The sequence below is a fragment of the Paramacrobiotus metropolitanus genome, unplaced genomic scaffold, assembly GCF_019649055.1.
Source record: "Paramacrobiotus metropolitanus isolate TYO unplaced genomic scaffold, Prichtersi_v1.0 Parri_scaffold0000103, whole genome shotgun sequence".
NCBI lineage: Eukaryota > Metazoa > Tardigrada > Eutardigrada > Parachela > Macrobiotidae > Paramacrobiotus > Paramacrobiotus metropolitanus.
Genome location: NW_026570323.1, coordinates 1 through 19,370, shown reverse-complemented (window position 1 = coordinate 19,370; position 19,370 = coordinate 1). Strand labels below are relative to the sequence as shown.

General features: G+C 42.2%; 1 protein-coding gene across 5 annotated transcripts; it reads left to right on the top strand.

Moving 5' to 3' along the window:
• Positions 1–65: 65 nt before the first annotated feature.
• On the top strand, positions 66–13,700 carry LOC129597313 (uncharacterized). Of its 5 annotated transcripts, XM_055494793.1 has the most exons (5): positions 66–182; positions 301–733; positions 4,323–5,741; positions 7,379–8,050; positions 12,810–13,700. In XM_055494793.1, exons 2-5 carry the CDS (start codon positions 334–336, stop codon positions 13,370–13,372), a joined length of 3,054 nt encoding a protein of 1,017 aa, XP_055350768.1. In that variant the 5' UTR covers positions 66–182; positions 301–333; the 3' UTR covers positions 13,373–13,700. The 5 variants fall into 5 exon arrangements, with proteins under 5 accessions (XP_055350768.1, XP_055350771.1, XP_055350770.1 ...); XM_055494796.1 differs by lacking the exon at positions 4,323–5,741; XM_055494795.1 differs by lacking the exon at positions 7,379–8,050.
• Positions 13,701–19,370: the final 5,670 nt, after the last annotated feature.

Sequence of the window (19,370 nt, the reverse complement as noted above, 5' to 3'; positions counted from 1 at the left end):
AGCGGCTAAATATAGAAAAATTATCAGATTGATTACGTACCCGACACGTAGTACATCAGAAAACAGCAATATCATGTGCATTATAAAAATGCGAGGCACCACCATCTGTGCACTACCGGCATTTGCACTGTCTATAACGCGATCAACGTAAACCAAAGAACGACAACATCAACTGTCCTAAAGTATAGTTGTTGAATAATATTTTTATTTGTATCGTAAAACGAACATATGTTAAGCGACGATAAACGATTCATAAGTAAAGCCTTAATCGTTCTTGTCATTTATTTTCTTTCTTTGTAGGCTTCTTTGAATGGAAAAACTGGCATATTCGCTATGGCTGGCAAATATTTATACGCAACCAATTTTGAACAAAAATTCTCCAACGGTTTCACGGTTTATCAGATTAAGCTGGAGGAGCGGGCAACCACAACGCAAGAAAACGGCTTTCTTCAGCTATCACACAACGATGATTTCGAAAATGGTGAATTCGACAATTTCGAGGAGAATATTGAAGTTGGCTGTACTTACGAACTTCTTGCGAAACCAGCGAAACGTACTGATTCAAAGACCGAAATGGAACAATTACGGCTAAGCATTCTACCACTTATAACAGCTTTTACAACTGACATGGACGGTACAAGTATTAATGTGCAGCGCTATTACGGTATCGATTACACAGTTCCGAAAGCAGGGATTCCAAGAATATGCTACATTTTGGCGGAAAACTGCGAAGGTAAGCGCTATTGTCTGTTTATGATTTATGTACACAGACTGTTTATTACTTACGTAAACGTAAAGTATCAAGCAGTAAGCAGGTTGCGGTATGAAGAAAGGCATACGATTGACTGTAGAATTAGGGACGGAGTACGATTAAGAACCTCTTAACGGCATTACCCGTCGTTATCAACGAAACGAAGAACGTATTGTCTCGTTAATAAAAAAGGGGAGCTTCAGTATAGAGCGATTGCCCTCACATAGACCTCTGAGCACGGAGGCTGTATAGACCTGACAGTCTAGCCAGTGGCTTTCTGTTTGGGCATTCAGTCTTGAGTTGCCCACTCGACTTAACAACGTTAACAAGTAAAATTGTCGTTAATTTAGCCGTTAATCGTAACGCCTTGCAAAACGCAAGCGGTTTTAAAATTTACCTTGTTCGAATCGGATATTCTTCGGAGTTCGGAGTTATTTAAAACCATAGCAACATGATCCTATAATAGCAGTAATAATGCCGGTTTAACATGATTATCTTGATGGCTACCGGCGTACCGCAGTAGTGGCTTTAGAAATTCTGCCTAGCTTGAGCGTATTAACGATGCACAGTAGAAAGTACTGTGCATCGTTATGCACAATAGAAAGTATTGCAACATAAACGCAAGCAAAATACGTGTAAAAGGTACATACACATGCTTCTTTTAAATGTCAAAATCGGGAATTAGGTAAAAAGGGTCTTCCGCCAGACAATATCTGGCGTGCGCTAAGCCACCTGCCAACCAAATGCATGTTACATGTCTAGACATTGTGGTGTGGCGCGCCGTAGTATGGATTTAAGCGTAACTCGTAAATTTGTAATGTTCGCTGTATTTACGAACGCTTATTTTGTTATCCCGGCAGGCTTGTACATGTACAGGTAAGTCCGGTATGCGCATACTTTGTAAAGTAAAACTTGAATAAAAATAAGAAAATAAATTTATCTTTGACGTACGTCGTAAACGGTACCTATAGGCTATATGTATACATACACATATTACTGCAGCAAACGGAAGTACAATACGTATAAATACGTTAAAGTTATCTCTAAATGTAACTAGGAAAAATGTTAGAATTTGAAAGTAGGAAAAATGTTAAAATTTAAAATATCGTGGGCATTATGATACATGTACCATTATTATCGAATTACGGACACAACTACTAATTTTTTTTAGAAAGAAACAGGTGCACGTACTTTATACACGTACAGTGAAACCTCTCTATAAAATACAGGCACGGTTCCGTCCATTTTGTATGTTATCTCGGGTGTATTTTATGCAGGGACACTGCCCCCAGGGGCAGTGGTAAAAATTGGGGGCGAGGGCACAGCAAGGTTTTATTACTTTAACAATTAACGAGACACCAGCAAGCACATACACAAGAAACACAATTCAGCCTAGATATTCTTAAATTTACCAACAGAATGACTTTGACGTTTATGCTTAGAGTTTATCTTAATGTGGTGTAGGTGACTGTATGACTGATGAAATAACAATTTTCTGCTGAGATGCACTTTGTAAAACATAACTTTATTGGGCAATAGACGCCAAGATAACAATGATTGCAAGCGCCGGTACACTACGTGAAAGTTAAAATTTAAACATTATAAAAACAACCAAAATCTCTATCTTCTCTTGGGTTAAAAGGTAACGTGCTCAAAACAGCCGTAGCATTTCCTTTTACAACGGCGAGACTAAAACGCTGCTTAATGAAAGCAGTAGAACGCGCTTCTCCAGTTAAGTCTCGAATTTTACGGCCCATGAAATGCAACAGTTCACTGAAAGCGGGGCAAATACTCCCAACGTTTCAATCACTAAAGGATAAAAAAAATTTCCATTTTCCACAAACGAATATGTCCGGCGCTTAGCATTTTCTGCGAGCTGAGCCACGTATCCAGCTTTCTTCGAGCTGCCGGTGACATGACTTTGTAAAACTAATTACCATTTACCCAAACGATTTGGAGTTGATTATTATTAAGTATTCGATTAATTGGTGCGATCTCACTGCATCAAACTGCATCCGGTTAGCTGTATGCAACCGGTGCTGAATGTTATGTAGAGGCTCTCTACACCGATAAATATACATTCGATTCCTCGGAAAGTGTATGTAAGGCTAATAGTATCTTTTATTATACCCATTCCGCTTACAGAAAAACAAATAAAATCACATCGAAGTTCACTCAATCAGCACAAAACAACCTCGGGAGATCTAAGAACAGAGAACAACTGATCTAAATTCGCTCCCGGTGGAGCCGTTCCCTGAACGGAGGCTGCGTTCCCGCGCTGGATTTCTATGCTGATCCGTTGGCGTAGATACTCCAATGCTCGTGCCTCGCCGCTTTCTTGCCGAATCCTCCTACCCACTTCCGTGAGCAGGCGCGTAGCTTCCGGTCCGTTGGGTCCTAGCGTCTCGAAGCCCAAAGCGCTGAACAAGTAGTCATGGGTGATGTTCTGGTACTTGGTTACCTTATCCTGTTCAGCTTTTGCTGCCGCTGCTCCAGCTCGCACGGATGTTGCCGCATAAGGCTTATAAAGAGGCTTATAAAGAGGTGAATGTAAGGCTTATAAAGAGGTGAATGCTATAAAGAGAATCCACCCTATGTTAAAGTCTACGAGCCGATCCGGTTCCTTACGGTCTGAATGTTATAAAGAAGGGTATTTTATAAAGAGTGAATTTTAGGAGAGGTTTCACTGTATTTTGCTTGCGTTTATGTTGCAATACCCATACGTATACAGAAATATACCGCATACGTAACTTTCTGACGTAGAAAACAATGTTGTTTGATACTGTTAATCAATTTTTACTGGTACTTTCCCAAGTATACGTGTACTCGTACACATAGACAACGTATGTGTAGCTACTTAAATTCTTAATGTATAGGTAATCCCTACTTCTGCTTTTTATCAAATTTTACTTGGACCCCTAAGGGGAAACCGTATTCAAGTCAGGGGTGGGTGATTTTCCTGTTCAGTGAAATGGCATTTCACTCATCAAGCATGCATCAGCAGAAGAGCGAAAGTTGCCGAGAAAATTACAGTAAGTATTCGAGAGCGAAAATGCGACGTTAACAACAGGATAATAATAACAATAATAACGTTAACAATAACGTTAACAATAGGATAATAATAACAATGAAGTTTATTGTGCTTGCAACGGAGCGGTTGCCCCCTCTAGGCTTCAGACAGCAGAACAACATCAAGAAAAAACACCACAAAATGACGCTAACATGGAAAGTGGTACCATGAAAACATGAATATTATCGTAGTTTGACGACGTGCAAAATAAACAAAGCAAAACAAACAAACGCGATATCCGAAACCAAGGTTCGTAGTAAATGGAATAAAGCGATGCAGATTCATGTCAGTTTTTGTGTCTGCACCTTCTTATTCTCAGAGACTGAGAGTTGTTTAATGACGCGCAGCAGCGCTTTATACAGTACTGTAATACCGGAAACAATAAGTTACTTAAACATGATGATACGCTTTGGGACTAGGGAAACAAGGAAAACGCCCTTGCACGCAATTTTTTGAAAACAAATCTACCAAAATTAAAAGTGAAAACCCAGTGATTTTTAGGCCTTCCTTTGGACTGTTATATGTATGCGCTACAAGGCAAGAATGAAAATTCGGGAACCGTTTTCGGATACATTGAGCAAATCCTGAAAGGCTTGGAATTTTTGCACAGGAACTGCATAATTCACCGAGACATCCGAGGAGCTAATGTTATTGTCTTAAAAGATAAACGACTGGTAAAAATTGCAGGTCTAACCATGATTAAACATTTTCACGGGGATAAAACACCTTCCAGAACGCTAGGAATAGCGACAGGCACGGTGCCTTTCGTATCTCCGGAAATGGCGGCTCTCACATCGTTACCTCAGCAAAAGAAGCAGCATGTTGGTCGGACTACCGATATATGGAGCTTCGGATGCGTGATCATCCAAATGATTCAAAAAGGTCGACCTCCATCATTTACGAGAGGCATTCGGGACGTCCCTTTACCTTTATTGCCTTCTGAAGTAACTTTGAAAGATATGAACAAGTATTTCGAAATGGGATACAAGCCGGTGTATCCAAGCGCGCACAAATGTGACCACCGGGTGTGTGGGAATCAGAGTCCTGCTCGTTGTCTGCTGCTAACAGAAGGAATTCTCATTTTGCTTGAGAACTGCCTGATTCCGCTTCCTGATTTACGGCCATCTGCAGCCAAGCTCTTAGAGTTGCTCGAGACATTCAGCCGAGCTAAAAAGGGACTGAACAATGAGCCTGAAAATGCCGGTGATCCCCAAGCTAATATTCTTGCTTCACACCATTGTGACCCGTTTGCGGACTGCGAATTACCCAAGAAATTTACGAATTCAGCAGACACTATCAAAAACCCTGGTGACACGATTACACAACTCGTAGAGCATGAGCTTCCGGTTACCGAAAATGTTCAATTGGCCGTAAAAATGTTGAGGCTAGAGGACGATGTTGAAAGCACCAGCCAGGGAGTGGAGCGTTCCACAAAAGCTGAGGCAACGCATCAGTTTTTATCGCACGATGAAGCTGAACTGGGTGCGACATACTCTGAACCCGATAAAACTCTGAGTTTCTCGGAGTTTAAACCATTTCCATTTTTCGATCAGTCGTTCAGGATCGAAATACAGCGTTTTCTAATCGCACGATTTATACTGCGACCGGATAGCATAACAGCAACAGACGATAAAGATAAGCTAAATCTACCTGATCTGATTAAAAGTTCGTTGGGTCACGAGGATAACGCCGTGAAAGAAAAAATTGTGATTCCCGGTGGATTCCGAGGCGGCAACGCCCTTTCTGGTGTTTCAGTTATTTTATTACGTGACAACGACAGCTGGGACGGACCGTTATTCCAAAACAAAAGAGATGTCTTTGACAAATTAATCAAACACTCAGGCGAAAAGTCGGAAATTATCAAACACCTTGCAATAGCTCGGACAGTACAGAAATTTTGGATATTCACGGAAAGCGAAGGTATTCATCGATTTTACCTAAATTTTCGAGAGAAGTGCGCCGCTTCTGGCTAGCACTAAAATACCGAAGCGAAGCCAGAAACTGATGTACATATCTCCGGCTGAAACTCCCAAGAGAACACAAATTTTACAGTCCAATGAAAGGTTTGACTAAACAAATCATATCTATTGCAGTTCTTTAAGAATTTAGAACTCGTTTTGCCTACAAATCACCTCTTCGGAACTAGAACGGTTAAAGCCAAACGTGAATACACAATTGAAATGCATAGATTAACACTTTGAAAGGTCGTTCTCTAAAACATAGATTTTTTGAGCTCGGCCATTCTTACATACAGATTACGAGCCTAAATTTTCATGGGATGAAATCTAATTTTCAGTGGGGTTGCAAATCTTAGAAAATATATGCCTTGCATTACCTTATTACGCCCTGTCGATCGGGTGGAACTTGGAATCTTTTGGGGGCAACTTTTAGACTAGTTCTGACCGCCTCAGGGTCACTACTGAAGAACCCGTTCTTAAAAAACTGACCGGAAAAAACCGTTTGTCGTAACAGTGTTTCTGCCACAAAATAAAATGTTTGGCAGCAATGTACTGTACAACAAAACTATAGCCAAGATATCACGAAATAACTCGAAACTCGAAAGCATGTGGAAAGGACTTTCAGAGCGAACTACGTGCGGTAGCGAATAGGTAGCTCAAGATGCTTACGTGGCCCTGCGGCGGTTGTTTCCTATCTGTAGATATTAAAACTTGCCAACGTGGTATTTAAAACAGATAAAGCTGGTCGGTCACACAAGCGCTACATATTTGCATTATCTATAGACCTTTTTATAATAAAAAGGTCTTATTCTAAACTCACGTAACCTATTGCTTTTAATAAAGCACACAAAAATTTCGTTATCGCTATCGAAAGTTTTTTACAGTTTGTTGCTTGGCTAAAATATCACTTAATACTGGCATTATCAGTTTGTCATTTTGTTCACTGTAATACTGCGTGAGTGCATGTATAGCGCATAAGGGTTCGGATTGTTTAGAAGGTTCTCGATCTTGCACGTGCTATTTTAAATTTCGTGTAAAATAGTTGCAGTTCACTTCGTTTAGCATTGTATCTCCAATAAAGAATATGTACTTGTTGAAGACATATTTTGTAGGAAGGTAAAGAGGCAAAAAAAGTGCGCACAAGCAGGCATAAAGTTTTAGCTGTAATGCAGTATGTACCTACCTAGTACGCGACCAATGCACAGAAAAAAGCTGTTTTCTACTATGGAATATATTTAGTATTATTTGCAGTACCTTAACTTAGAACCCAAAATTGTGCAAAGTCCTTAAGCTTAGTGCCTAGTAGTTGAGAAAGCTTAGTGATTAGTGGTGCTTATGTCGCGACAGAGCAGCAGATTGTGCGTGACCTGAGGGTCAGACAGAAAAAAATTTCTGAACCCCAGAAACCTTGGCTCCCGGATTTCGCTTTAATAGAAACTAGATACTATGGCTTAACAGTTAGCTAGTACTGCTGAGTGCGTGACCAATGGACAGGCAAAAATCTTAGTTTCTCAAACATAGAGGACCCACGCTTCGCTTCGGTAGATAAAAATAACCTTTGAATTTTAAAGTGATCATTAAGTCTGTTTTTTCTTAAAGATTGCTTGCAGCCGCTCTCAACTTTGATTGCGTTGACCGGATGCCAGAAAATCGATACTTCTCTGTTCCGATCTTTCACGAAGCAAATGCTACTTGGATTAACATTTTTGCATAACAATCGCATTATTCATAAGGACATTCGTTGCGACAATGTCTTAGTTCGCCAGCAAGAGTGCCCCCTTAAAAAAAAGGAATATTTTCTGAAGCTCGCTCATTTTGAAAAGGCTGCGTTCCATGATCTGAATTCAAAAGACAACAAAATTCTTAATATTGCGGAAGGCTCTTCCCGATTTGCTTCAACAGAAATGCAAAAGCTTGCAAGCTTTGATTGGGACGATTCAATAGATGTCATTGGGACGCTAACAGACGTCTTCAGCTTAGGTTGCACGGTGCTCGAAATGTACCAGCGCAGTCCACCAAACTGGATTTACACGGAGAAGGAACGGCAAAAAGAAAGCTTATTTGTATTTGCGCCGGAAAACAAGTTTGATGACTTTCTAGCCAACTTACGTGGACTGAGAAACGTTGGTGCCAACCCAGATATAAGTTGTATTAATGAAAAAGACGCTTTGGATTTTGTTCGGCGGTGCTTGCTTCCCCGACCAGAGCGACCATCCAGTTCTTCTCTGAATGAAATGCACGTGTTTACCAAAGAGGCGTCCGCAAAACAAGGTATTATGTTAAACTTGCTAAAAATTATGTTATGCCAATGCTATTCATACCGACAACAGTGCGCACGATACATTTACTAACAACTCTCCCGTTTACGGGCTTGGCTACTCGAAATCAAATCAATCAATCAATCAAACTGGCTCAACAGTCAGCACCACTTCACAGCTGCCGCTCTATTCTCTAAATACATTGGGCCGTTTTTACATTATGTGTGCGAGAAACTCGGAAGACCTGCAAGCTAACAGCTTGCATAAAGTGTGCTCACTGGTCACATAACTCGAAAAACACAGTGCGGACCTGCCACCAAACCGCAGGAATATGTACATCAAGCCGACGCGGTTTTATAGGGGCTGCATTGTATTTCTTACAATACAGACAATATTTCATACAATTTCATACAGTCTTCAGTTTATACAATACAGTACAGTGAAGCCCCTTGAGTTGGGCGATGATCAAGCCATACGTGCCAGAATGGTACTTTTGTCACAGCGCAACCATAAGCAAGGGAACAGAGAGAAAGGTACCGTGCAGTATCACGGCACAACACTGAAAAAGAGAGAAAGAGACCTAGCGGCGACTTCCCCGTAAACTAAATCAAAATGCCCAATAATGCGCGGCCAGCTGTGCATCGAAAATACGCAGTTAATATCTTTTTTTACACGGCACGTTGCTTTTCACGCAAGCGGAACCAGTTTGATTTCTTTGAAAAAATTGCGAAACAATTTTCTACAACAGATTATTTCGCCGTCATTTGGGTTCCTGTATTCACGGTGCCCTCCTCCCAAGCGCGTTAAATTTGGCTATGGTGCTTTGCACTTTACTCTACTTGATCCTAAGCATTTGACTGTACGAGAATAATATCCTACTACATTATTATACGTTTCACATATGGCTAGTTGTAGATTTGATAAGTTCGCTGGGGCCCAAAGCAAGGGCTGGGAAGCTCCATTCTGCGAACTCCGTTAGACTGGCCGCGAGTGGAGAAACACTTGAAAGTCGCAACAGATTGCAAGATTTTCGAATATGTTGCGTCAGTAAGGCCAGGGTCAAAAAGAGGGAGGGAAAATTAAAGGGAGGGATTTTCTTTGGTCAAAAAGAGGGAGGGAAAATTAAAGGGAGGGATTTTCTTTGGTCAAAAAGAGGGAGGAAAACTAAAGGAAGGGATTTTGAGTGGTCAAAAAGAGGGAGGGAATTTCTATGGTAAGAAAAGGAAGGAAATTTGGGCGATAACAAAATTTGAAAAAGTGCAGAGCCTATGAAACTCAACGTGGTGAGTCAAACTGAAATACCCGGTGAAGTCGAACCTGGGTCCCCGAGGTCGCCGCCACTGTATATACGCAGTCTGACTTGCTAAGCCGAACTGAAGCACTACCCTGTGGCGTAACAACGTCAGCTGTGGTATGTCCAGCTCTGTTTTCTGTCAGTCAGTACGCAGGTGACGTGACGACACCTAACATACTCTAAATTTTTAAACAGCCTACTTATAGTTTAAAATCTCAATATAAAGTTAGGGCTGAGTAGGTCGTCGCGCATGACAGTCAAAAATCGTAACGTATATTTTGGGGGCGTTTAGTTAAGCAAGCGAGCGTAGCGAGTTTAGGTAAGATCTGAGTTTTCTGTAACACGGAGACCTTGAACCCGGGCTGCTGGGCTCGCCACTAAGTTTTTGCTTCCGACCTAGAAAAAACACGCATTAGTCGAATGGCATCGAGGAACTCTGGTACCCTGGTTCGAAATGTCCCCGAAGTCACCAACGAATTTTTGCACTTTGGCGTGTTCAAAGGTAGTTTCCGGGTTCAAGGTCTCTGGGTCCCGTAGGTCGCCATTACGTTTTTGCGCCTTATTATAGTTTGGTGTGACAAAAAAGTGTATGGGTCCCTGAGGTCGCCACTTGGTTTTCACACTATAATAGTGCAGTTTGATGTAACGAACTTAACATGAGTAGTATTGAGTATCCATGTTGAAGGTCTCAGGGTACCCGAGGTCGCTACAAAGCTTTTGCACCTTGTGGCATTGGTTGATTTAAAGGGTTCAACTGCAGTCCTCCTGTCTGAAGACGTCTTTGCACCAGTTGCTAAAACCTGAGCATTTCGATGTCTCAGAAAGTTGTGAGCAATTCTGATCATTTTTTTTGGGTATTTAAAATTCAAAAATGTGATATGTAAACGTTTTTTAGTATTTTTGAGCGATTATTGTAATTTTAAAAATACGAAACCTATTTAGTTCCTAATATTTCTAAATATTTCTAAATATTTCTAAATATTTCTAAATATTTCTAAATATTTCTAAATATTTCTAAATATTTCTAAATATTTCTAAATATTTCTAAATATTTCTAAATATTTCTAAATATTTCTAAATATTTCTAAATATTTCTAAATATTTCTAAATATTTCTAAATATTTCTAAATATTTCTAAATATTTCTAAATATTTCTAAATATTTCTAAATATTTCTAAATATTTCTAAATATTTCTAAATATTTCTAAATATTTCTAAATACTTATATAAATATTTGTTGATATATATATTAAGTTAATTTGGTAAAACATTTTTGATTACAACATCTGTACCTAATGTCTTAAACTATCAGAGATCCCACGCCTCTTGTGGCTCGCTCTGTCGCCCGCACGCAAGTGGCCACGCCACTCGTGCCGCTTATGTGCGCTGACAGCCCTGCGCTTACTTTGTCTGCACTGACCATCAGCATCACTCATGGCGGGCGGAGCCCTGCCAACGAGCGATCCCATGTTATGCTGCCTCAGATGATACGCAGCTGCAGCATGCCGTTTCGTTCTTGTTTTGATCAACACGGAATTCACAAGTTCTAAAGCAGCCGTCTTTTCTCCAGCATTCTTCCTTATAGATTTTGTGGTTTTGTTGGGTTTTTGGCTATATTGCTTTCACAGTAAAGTGTGCGTTTGGGTTTATTTCGCTCTCTGCGTCATGTTCTGATAAAACTAAATGTCTATGAAAATGTATAATATACTATGTATTTAGTCATCTCATAATTCTCATTATATAAATACGTAATCTAATTTCCTCTCTAACAAAATACTTCCCATTTCCATATCTAAACAAGCAAAAATGTTCACTAATTAGAAGCTCCACAGCTTTAAGCACATAAATTTGCTTAAATTGTGAATAAAACTAAACAACAAAACAGCTCAGTATCTAGACACAAAGCTGCATCTTTGAGCATATGAGCTGTAAAGTACGTAAAATTACGTGCTCTACTGCTCAAAATCAAATGCTTAGATTTAATATACAAAAACTAAAAAAGATTTGCTAAATACCAAGTTGTTTACTATTGAAATATAAGACATACATACAATCCTAAATATGCAGATTTAATCATATAAAAGCTTAATTCCAGAGAGCTGTTAGGCTTGATTTCTAATTACCAGTGCAGGCTAATTTGAAGTGGTTTTTAAATTCACAAATAGACCAGCATTACGCGAAACATTTTATACTTAGATCAGAACATAATAAGTTTGAAATCTGATTGCGAAACTAAGACAATAAATATCTCCAGATTATGGTGCAAATTCCAAAATTGATTTTGCGTATAAAACGTGAAAAATATATAACTTGGATACAGAATTTATTCAAAAAAATAATGTACATACCAGGTTTTGATTCGAAAATTATCTGAATGCTTAACAAATAAACTGATTTAAAAAAGATTGCCAATAATTTTTAGAAAGTAAAACCCTCAAATTAAAATAAGTTTACCTAGCATGCAGTTTCACTTTAATTCCTACATTTTCTACCGGCACGGTTTTTTGAAAACTAACTCAATGACCCAAAAATATCGGCTACGATTTTTGATTCGTGCGCGACGATCTCCTACGCAGCCCCAACTCAGTACTGCGATTTTTTATTTTTTAAGTAGACTGTTTAAAGATTTAGGGATGTCAGGAGTACTTCAGTTCAACTTAGCACATCAAACTGCATATGTACAGTGGAAACATTGGTGGCGACCTCGGGTACCCAGGTTCGAGGTCACCGGGTGCATTAGTTTGTAACGCCGCGCTCACGTTTATGCATACAGAACTCTTTGCCTCTTACAGAGTTTGACTCACCCCGTTGAGTTACACAGGAATTACAAAGAAAATCGTGGGCGACCCAAAGGTCACTCAGCGACACAAAAGTCGTGTGCATTCTCCGGTACAGAGACCGAAGGACTCTAATGTCATCCAATAGAAGCGCGGGTTCGTTTCGCTCGTCAGCTTGTTAAAGAAAAGCTCGCTTCGCTCGGGTGCTTGGTTACAAAATGAACTAAATAATATAGTTTGTAAGTAAGTACTTACTTTTGAACATAAATATGTTCCATAATTATAGCATCCAAAATCAAACCTGCGGAGAAAATCTGACATAATTTTTTTGTGAAGTGGGAGACTACCAGTATACTTGAAGCTATTACGCGGTAACAGCTTCCGGAAGTAGTACTTGAAAAGTTTGCTCAAATTTTGCTCGCTCTGCACTTTTTCAAATTTTGGTATCGCCCAAATTCCCTTCCTTTTCTTACCATAGAAATTCCCTCCATCTTTTTGACCACTCAAAATCCCTTCCTTTAGTTTTCCTCCCTCTTTTTGACCAAAGAAAATCCCTCCCTTTTGTTTTCCCTCCCTCTTTTTGACCCTGGCCCGTCAGTAACGGCCAGTTTAACCTTTGAATTACCCTAGATACGCTGTATCAGTCTGTCGAATGAACTTACGCATAGTTAATAAACACTTCTAAAAATTCCCTTCTCAAGGTTCTCCGGCGCGGTACCAGGTTAGCAAAGACGAATTCCGGCTGGCCGTGATTGTCAACGGCTTTCCTCAACCGACGGATTCTCAGTACGAGAGCTTCGCCAAAGGCGTTCCCTACGGGCACTTCACCAGCCGCCGTGAGCTGGGAATGTTCTTAGCCAACATCCTCCACGAATCTGCCGGGTTGCGATACAGGAAGGAGATCTCGCCCCAACCTGAATACGGGAAGTACTACGGACGCGGATACATGCAGCTAACCTGGGAGGATAACTACCGCAAGGCCTCACAGGCGCTGTACCACGACGATCGCTTGGTAGAGAACCCGGATCAGGTGGCGGACGACGAGGACGTCGCCTGGGCCACCGCCTGCTGGTACTGGGGCGCCGTGGTGCATAGTTATCCCGGAGTGGCCGAGGGGAAATTCGGAGCGAGTATCCGGGCGATCAACAGTGAGGAAGAGGGTATGGGCCGCAACGAGGTCAAGTCCCGGGCGCGAAATGAGTATTATAAGCGTATCTTGGCTGTTTTCGTGCCCGGTGAGGCGCCTGTCGAATCCGGATCCTAAAATTAGGCAATAACGCCAACCTGTTATTTCTTCGCACTGAATAGCATTGTAGTTTGACTTCTACTTAAGTCAGTTTTTTCTTATGCTATTTGTTTTAGCTTAGCGGTAATCGGATCTTAAAATATCATCGAATTTGTTTCTTGGGATAATTTGGATAAGTTATGGATGCATGGTTCACTTTAACGCGCTGTATACGTACGTACGTAGTGCATTACGGCGATTTATATGGTGTTTGTGTGCTGTGCGTCATGCAGTTATAAGGTTTTCGGTGTTTGGAAAGTATGTGTAACAGATTTACGTGTAGTTTGCCCAGTTCTTCCCGAAAAGAGTCAACTAGTAGGCACATAAAATTGCTCTGACTTTCACGTGAAACGATTTGGTGACGGAAGCTACTCGTTTTCGTTGTATACCGTAATTATCGAATTTGTGGCCCTGGGGTGCAAATAGTTCGAAGGTTATGACGGAGGGGGGCTTATTTCGGGGAGGGGGCGTAATTTCGGGGGGTGGCATTATTTTTCAAATGGCATATTTTGGAAGGGGGCATTATATTTCAAACAACTGCGCATTCTATTCTAGTGAAACTGTACGAAATAGGTACCGGTTTATCCAACTACACGACCTTACGAACACACATTTTGGAGCATATTCTTACCTAAGCAACTCTTTCTCAACAAACACCACTATATGTTGATGTCCGTTTGCTGTTTACCCATCAAATTAACAATAATTGTTAAGAAGAAATTCCCGCGTACTTATCATTTTGCAGCGCTCGACATTTAATAACGGCCCCCTGGGGCGTAATTTCGGGGGTGGCATTATTTTTCAAACAGGGTCGGGGAGGGGGGCTTATTTCAGGGGGGGCTCTTATTGCGGGGAGCCACAAATTCGATAATTACGGTACATGCTTCCTGTTTGCATTGTTGCTTCTTTCTCGACATTACCCTGGTATCCTACAGATACTATTTCACCAGTATTGTTCACGACAGTAAGTTGTTGCTTAGGCAGTGAGCAGCACATTGTCGGCATGTTGTAAAGGTTGAAACAATAAAACACGTGGAGGCGTAAAGGTTGAAACAATAAAACAAAATAGATGCGATGCCTCGTGGTAGCGCTGGTGGGCTAGATTATTTGCGACCCCAACACCTGCTGGATCTGATCGGTGCAAGACTGGATGACGCTTCGTCTGCTCTGTGTGACTCACTGACAGATCTGTTAAATCTTATTCTGACAGGCAATGTACCGAGGAAATTGTCCCTCTGCTTTGTGGTGCCCTGACCTCGTCGCTCTACGCAAAAGACGGAGGCCTGCGTCCAATCGCTGTTGGCAACGTATCGACGTCTCGCCGCAAAAGCAGTGGAAATCCGCATCCGGCCAGTCACATCGGAATTGCTACAGCCACATCAGCTCGGTTCGGGTGTTAAGAGACGTGTCGAAGCTGTTATATATACTGCTAAAGATTTCCTCCTACAGTATAGCAAAGATGTCAAGGCCCTTCTGAAAATTGACTTCACGAACGCCTTTAACTGCGTATCACGGGAAGAAGTGTTGAAAATAGCATCTGAAGTCATTCCGGAATACTACCCTTTTATAAAGCTGTGCTACGGTACGTATTCCATGCTGTTTTTGGGGGAATCTGTCATCTCATCCCTCTGACTACTTGGCATCGGCTTCCTCGTTGTTTCCGCTGACTTCAAAGCTGTGCCCGACGCTAACGGCTACCGATTTGTCTGCCGCCACGCGCGCCTGGAAACTATTGGCCGACACTGATGAACTTCCGTTCGAAGCGTTACGACATGTTCAAAAAGCCTGGGACACACCCACAACGCTGAACACTTATGCAAGGCTAACCGAATTGCGGGCCACAAAGGAGGAAATCGCTCACCTAAAGGCGGTATCTGTCCCCGAATCTGGTGTATGGATTCATGCGTTACCCGCAGCATGTCTCGGAAATTTGCTGAAAACAACACTTTCGCATAAGCGTAGCGCTACGCAGGAGCTCAATCGTCCTCCTCACGTGTGCGTTGCGGTGGACTAGTGGATGATCTGGGGCGGCACGGGCTCCGTTGTAAACGGTCAGCCGGCAGATTGCCAAGACATGATGGCCTCAGCGGAGAGTTCACCCGCGGCCTGAAAACCGCAGCTTTCCCAGCCAGAATGGAACCAAAGAATGGAACCATCTCTGTGAAAGATCGCAAAAGGCCGGACGTGATCACGCTCGTACCCTGGGAGCGCGGAAAGCCACTGGCTATCGATGTGACTTGCGTAGACACACTAGCGGCTTCGTGTATTGATCGGACCCTGGTGAACGACGGGGCTGCGGCCGAGCACGCGGAGCGAGGAAAGCTGACAAAACACGGCTGATTCAACCAAGGTACAATTTCATGGCGGCAGCATTTGAAATCTACGGACCCTGGGGAAATGGAACTAAAACGCTCGTTCAGAAGATAGGAAACGGAATTGCAACTGCTACCGGCCAAAAACGCGCAATTGAGTTTTTTTAGGCAGCGGCTATCTATTCAAATGCAACGGGGAAACGCGATATGCGTGATGGGTACAATCCCCGAACAGGATAGCATCGAAGAAGTGTTTTTATTATAAATTATATTCTGCTTTGGTACTCAGTTTTGTACTAGCATTGTGATACTTAATAAAGGTCCTAACCCCATAAAATACGTTTGTAGTATTGCCCCATCAACAGAGCATCAGCTTTCGGATAACGTTTGTAAGTGATTTGAAATGTCTCTTAACTATTTAAAGTTTAGCACGTCAGTTCAGCACCTACAATTCTCAGAGCGTCAATTTGGTGAACGACATGTTGCTCACTTACACAGCTCGCTGACCGACAAATTGTTGACCGACAATTCGCTTTTCTGCTAAATTGTTGACCGATGTTTGCCGAAAAACTTTTGTCGACCGACAACTTCCTTTTAGGTTTAATACGTTAGTTTATGAGTTTTCTTAATTTCTTTTTGCTTTTTCTTAGGTTCTTAGGTTTCTTAAGGTCATTTGGTCTCTTAAGTCACCTAATTTTCTTAGGTTTCTCGGGTTTATCAAGACAGTTGAATGTCGTCTGTTAGTTGTGCATGAAAGGGTAGGTGACAACACGTGGCAGTGGCACTTGCCAACGGCGCGCCATTGGCATGACAAGCGATAAAACCTGGAGACTCTGGCAACTGGCAGGCAATAAAACCAGGCAAATGCCAGGGAAAATATGGCGGTAAATACAACTAGGGTACGGATACTGTGACTTATTCCACATACCTGTATCACGAACTGGAAGCCGAAAGCAAAACGTATGGAGCCCTTCAGAGCATTATGGTGACAACGCTCACCGTAGCATGCGTTGTGCAAAAACCGAGCGCGGGGTGTCGGTGGTAGAAATAGAGCACACAATGACGCTTAGTTTGAGTCTGACGACAGGAATTAGGTGGTACTTTTCTCCACAACTATGATAGCAATTTACCCTGATTGCACTACTGATTTACACTGATTGCACTCGTATTATCGCAGCGATATATCAAGAGTTAAATAAGAGTATAACGCTACCTACTTTTAAAAAAAAACATTCTGTTTTCTCTCACTCGACCGTGATCATGCGCCGATATTATCAGTCTGATAATAAAACAATGTCCGAAGTTGGCCGTGCCATCTTCGTACTATGTATTTCTGTGCTGAGTATTACAGTACATTACAAATGCATTATATCGCGTAGCCTATTATCCATTGGCCATCCATTGCTTTCTCGTCTGCGATAAAGAAATAAACACAACAAATTAACTGAGTGGCGGAGAACGATCTCACTGATGTTACTCAATTGCATAGGTGGCTCCGATTGGGATGACAGGTCCTTCTCAAGCAGTCAAACGCATCAACATAACTCAAGGCATGTTTAATGACAAGGGCGTTCAAGAAATGGAACAAGGTTTGGGGCAACAAATTAGGACAAGATTGATCAAGCACATGCAGCTTTTGCTGATCGTGTACGGGGAACACGATCGGCAACAGCTTTTCTTTAACTGAAGGCAGCCTTTATTTAACTGAAATGTGTGATCCACATGCCGACGACTGCAAGATAGTGCAGTTCTGTAAGAATTTTTGCGAAGCCTATACATTACATAATATTATTGCCTGCACTGTATTTGCTCCGAGGGTAACACTGTTTTATTCCTCTTCGAATTTTCGGCATCGGTGGGATCAGTTCTGCAAGCAGATCGATAATTCAGAACCATGTCATCGGAGCACGTGCAGTGGTTTGTCGCCATATGCATCGACTGCTACGGAAGAGTATTCTGCATGTTCCTCACATTCCATTGTGCTGAAAATGCAATCATACCAAAGATTTCCTTGCACCGTATAATTGGAATAAAATTATGACATGAGGGACCTACCACGGAAAGCTGACTTTTCAGCCAATCGGTGACCTTCAAAAAACTGCCACCAGCGTTACCATAGCGTTACCAATGGAAAACAACTGTGATAATTGGTGACCCAAAAGACCTTATTACCGGAACGAATTTAGTGGTGTCCGGCATGGGGGACATTATTGCCCAAACGAATTTAGTGGTGTCCTTCATGGGGGACATTATTGCGGGAACGAATTTAGTGGTGTCCGGCATGGGGGACATTATTGCCAGAACGAATTTCTTGGTGTCCGGCATGGGGGACATTATTGCCAGAACGAATTTCTTGGTGTCTGGCATGGGGGACATTATTGCCGGAACGAATTTAGTGGTGTCCGGCATGGGGGACATTATAGCCGGAACGAATTACTGGTGTCCGGCATGGGGACATATTGCCGGAACGAATTTAGTGGCATTGGGCATGGGGACAGTATTGCCGGAACGAATTTAGTGGTGTCCGGCATGGGGGACATTATTGCCGGAACGAAATTACTGGTGTCCGGCATGGGGGACATTATTGCCGGAACGAATTTAGTGGCATTGGGCATGGGGGACAGTATTGCGGGAACGAATTTAGTGGTGTCCGGCATGGGGGACATTATAGCCGGAACGAAATTACTGGTGTCCGGCATGGGGGACATTATTGCCGGTCACTCACGACTGACGTACAAGGCGTGATTGACGTTCTGCACAGTTGCCACCACGTGAGACTTATACTCTTTAATCTGTTGCAGAAAAAAATATTAACCGCCAAGCCTTCCAGGAACACATACACACAGTTGTTAAGACGTAGTCGGTGTTACCTATGACTGCTTTAGTCCTGTTCTCGTCAGAGTGGCAGTGGTACGTTCAAGCTGCGCTGGCAAATCTTTGAACCCGTTACTACTGAAAACGATAAGGAAAGCAAGTGTGATTTTTTTGTCCACGTTTTGCAGTTTTTCAGCAACCCCCGCGGATATGCATCGGAGATAATCTCGCGCTATCATAAAGGCATTTCTTAATCGATATACCATTGTGAATGGGGCGATGCGAAAGGAAAGGTCACGAAGTGTTAAACTACTGCTACGAGATGATACTCAATAAAGAATGGACGTGCGATTGCAGCAAACCGCGGCTGGGGAAGTGGGAAATGCACAGCAAGTCACACAGCTAGAGAGGCATAAATTCCCTCAGTATGGGAATTAGGTAACACAGTCCTAGCGGCTCTGCTTGCTGTTGATCCTCTTTCCTTCGGGCATTTCGCCTTCTGTTATGCACCTGCAAAAACGCGGTCCTCGGTGTGCGCCTACCGAGTTGGAGAGAATTTGTTCTGTCAGGTTTGTTGGACATATCGTGATGGAGACGGGCTAACTCTGACAAAGAAGGCGGCCATTCACGGGTGTGTACAGTTCAGTTCAGTTCAGTTGTTATGCAATTCTGTATGCACAGCACTCGTATGATATGGGGTTGCGAAGACCACGCGGTATGTGTGCACTAGACGACGATGGCATCCGATCGATCAGATCATTTCTCATCCCCAATGGAGTTGGTATCAATTTCGCGCTGCCAGTGCAAACATAGCGCTGTATATTGCAAAAAGTTAAATTAAATCTTCAAAG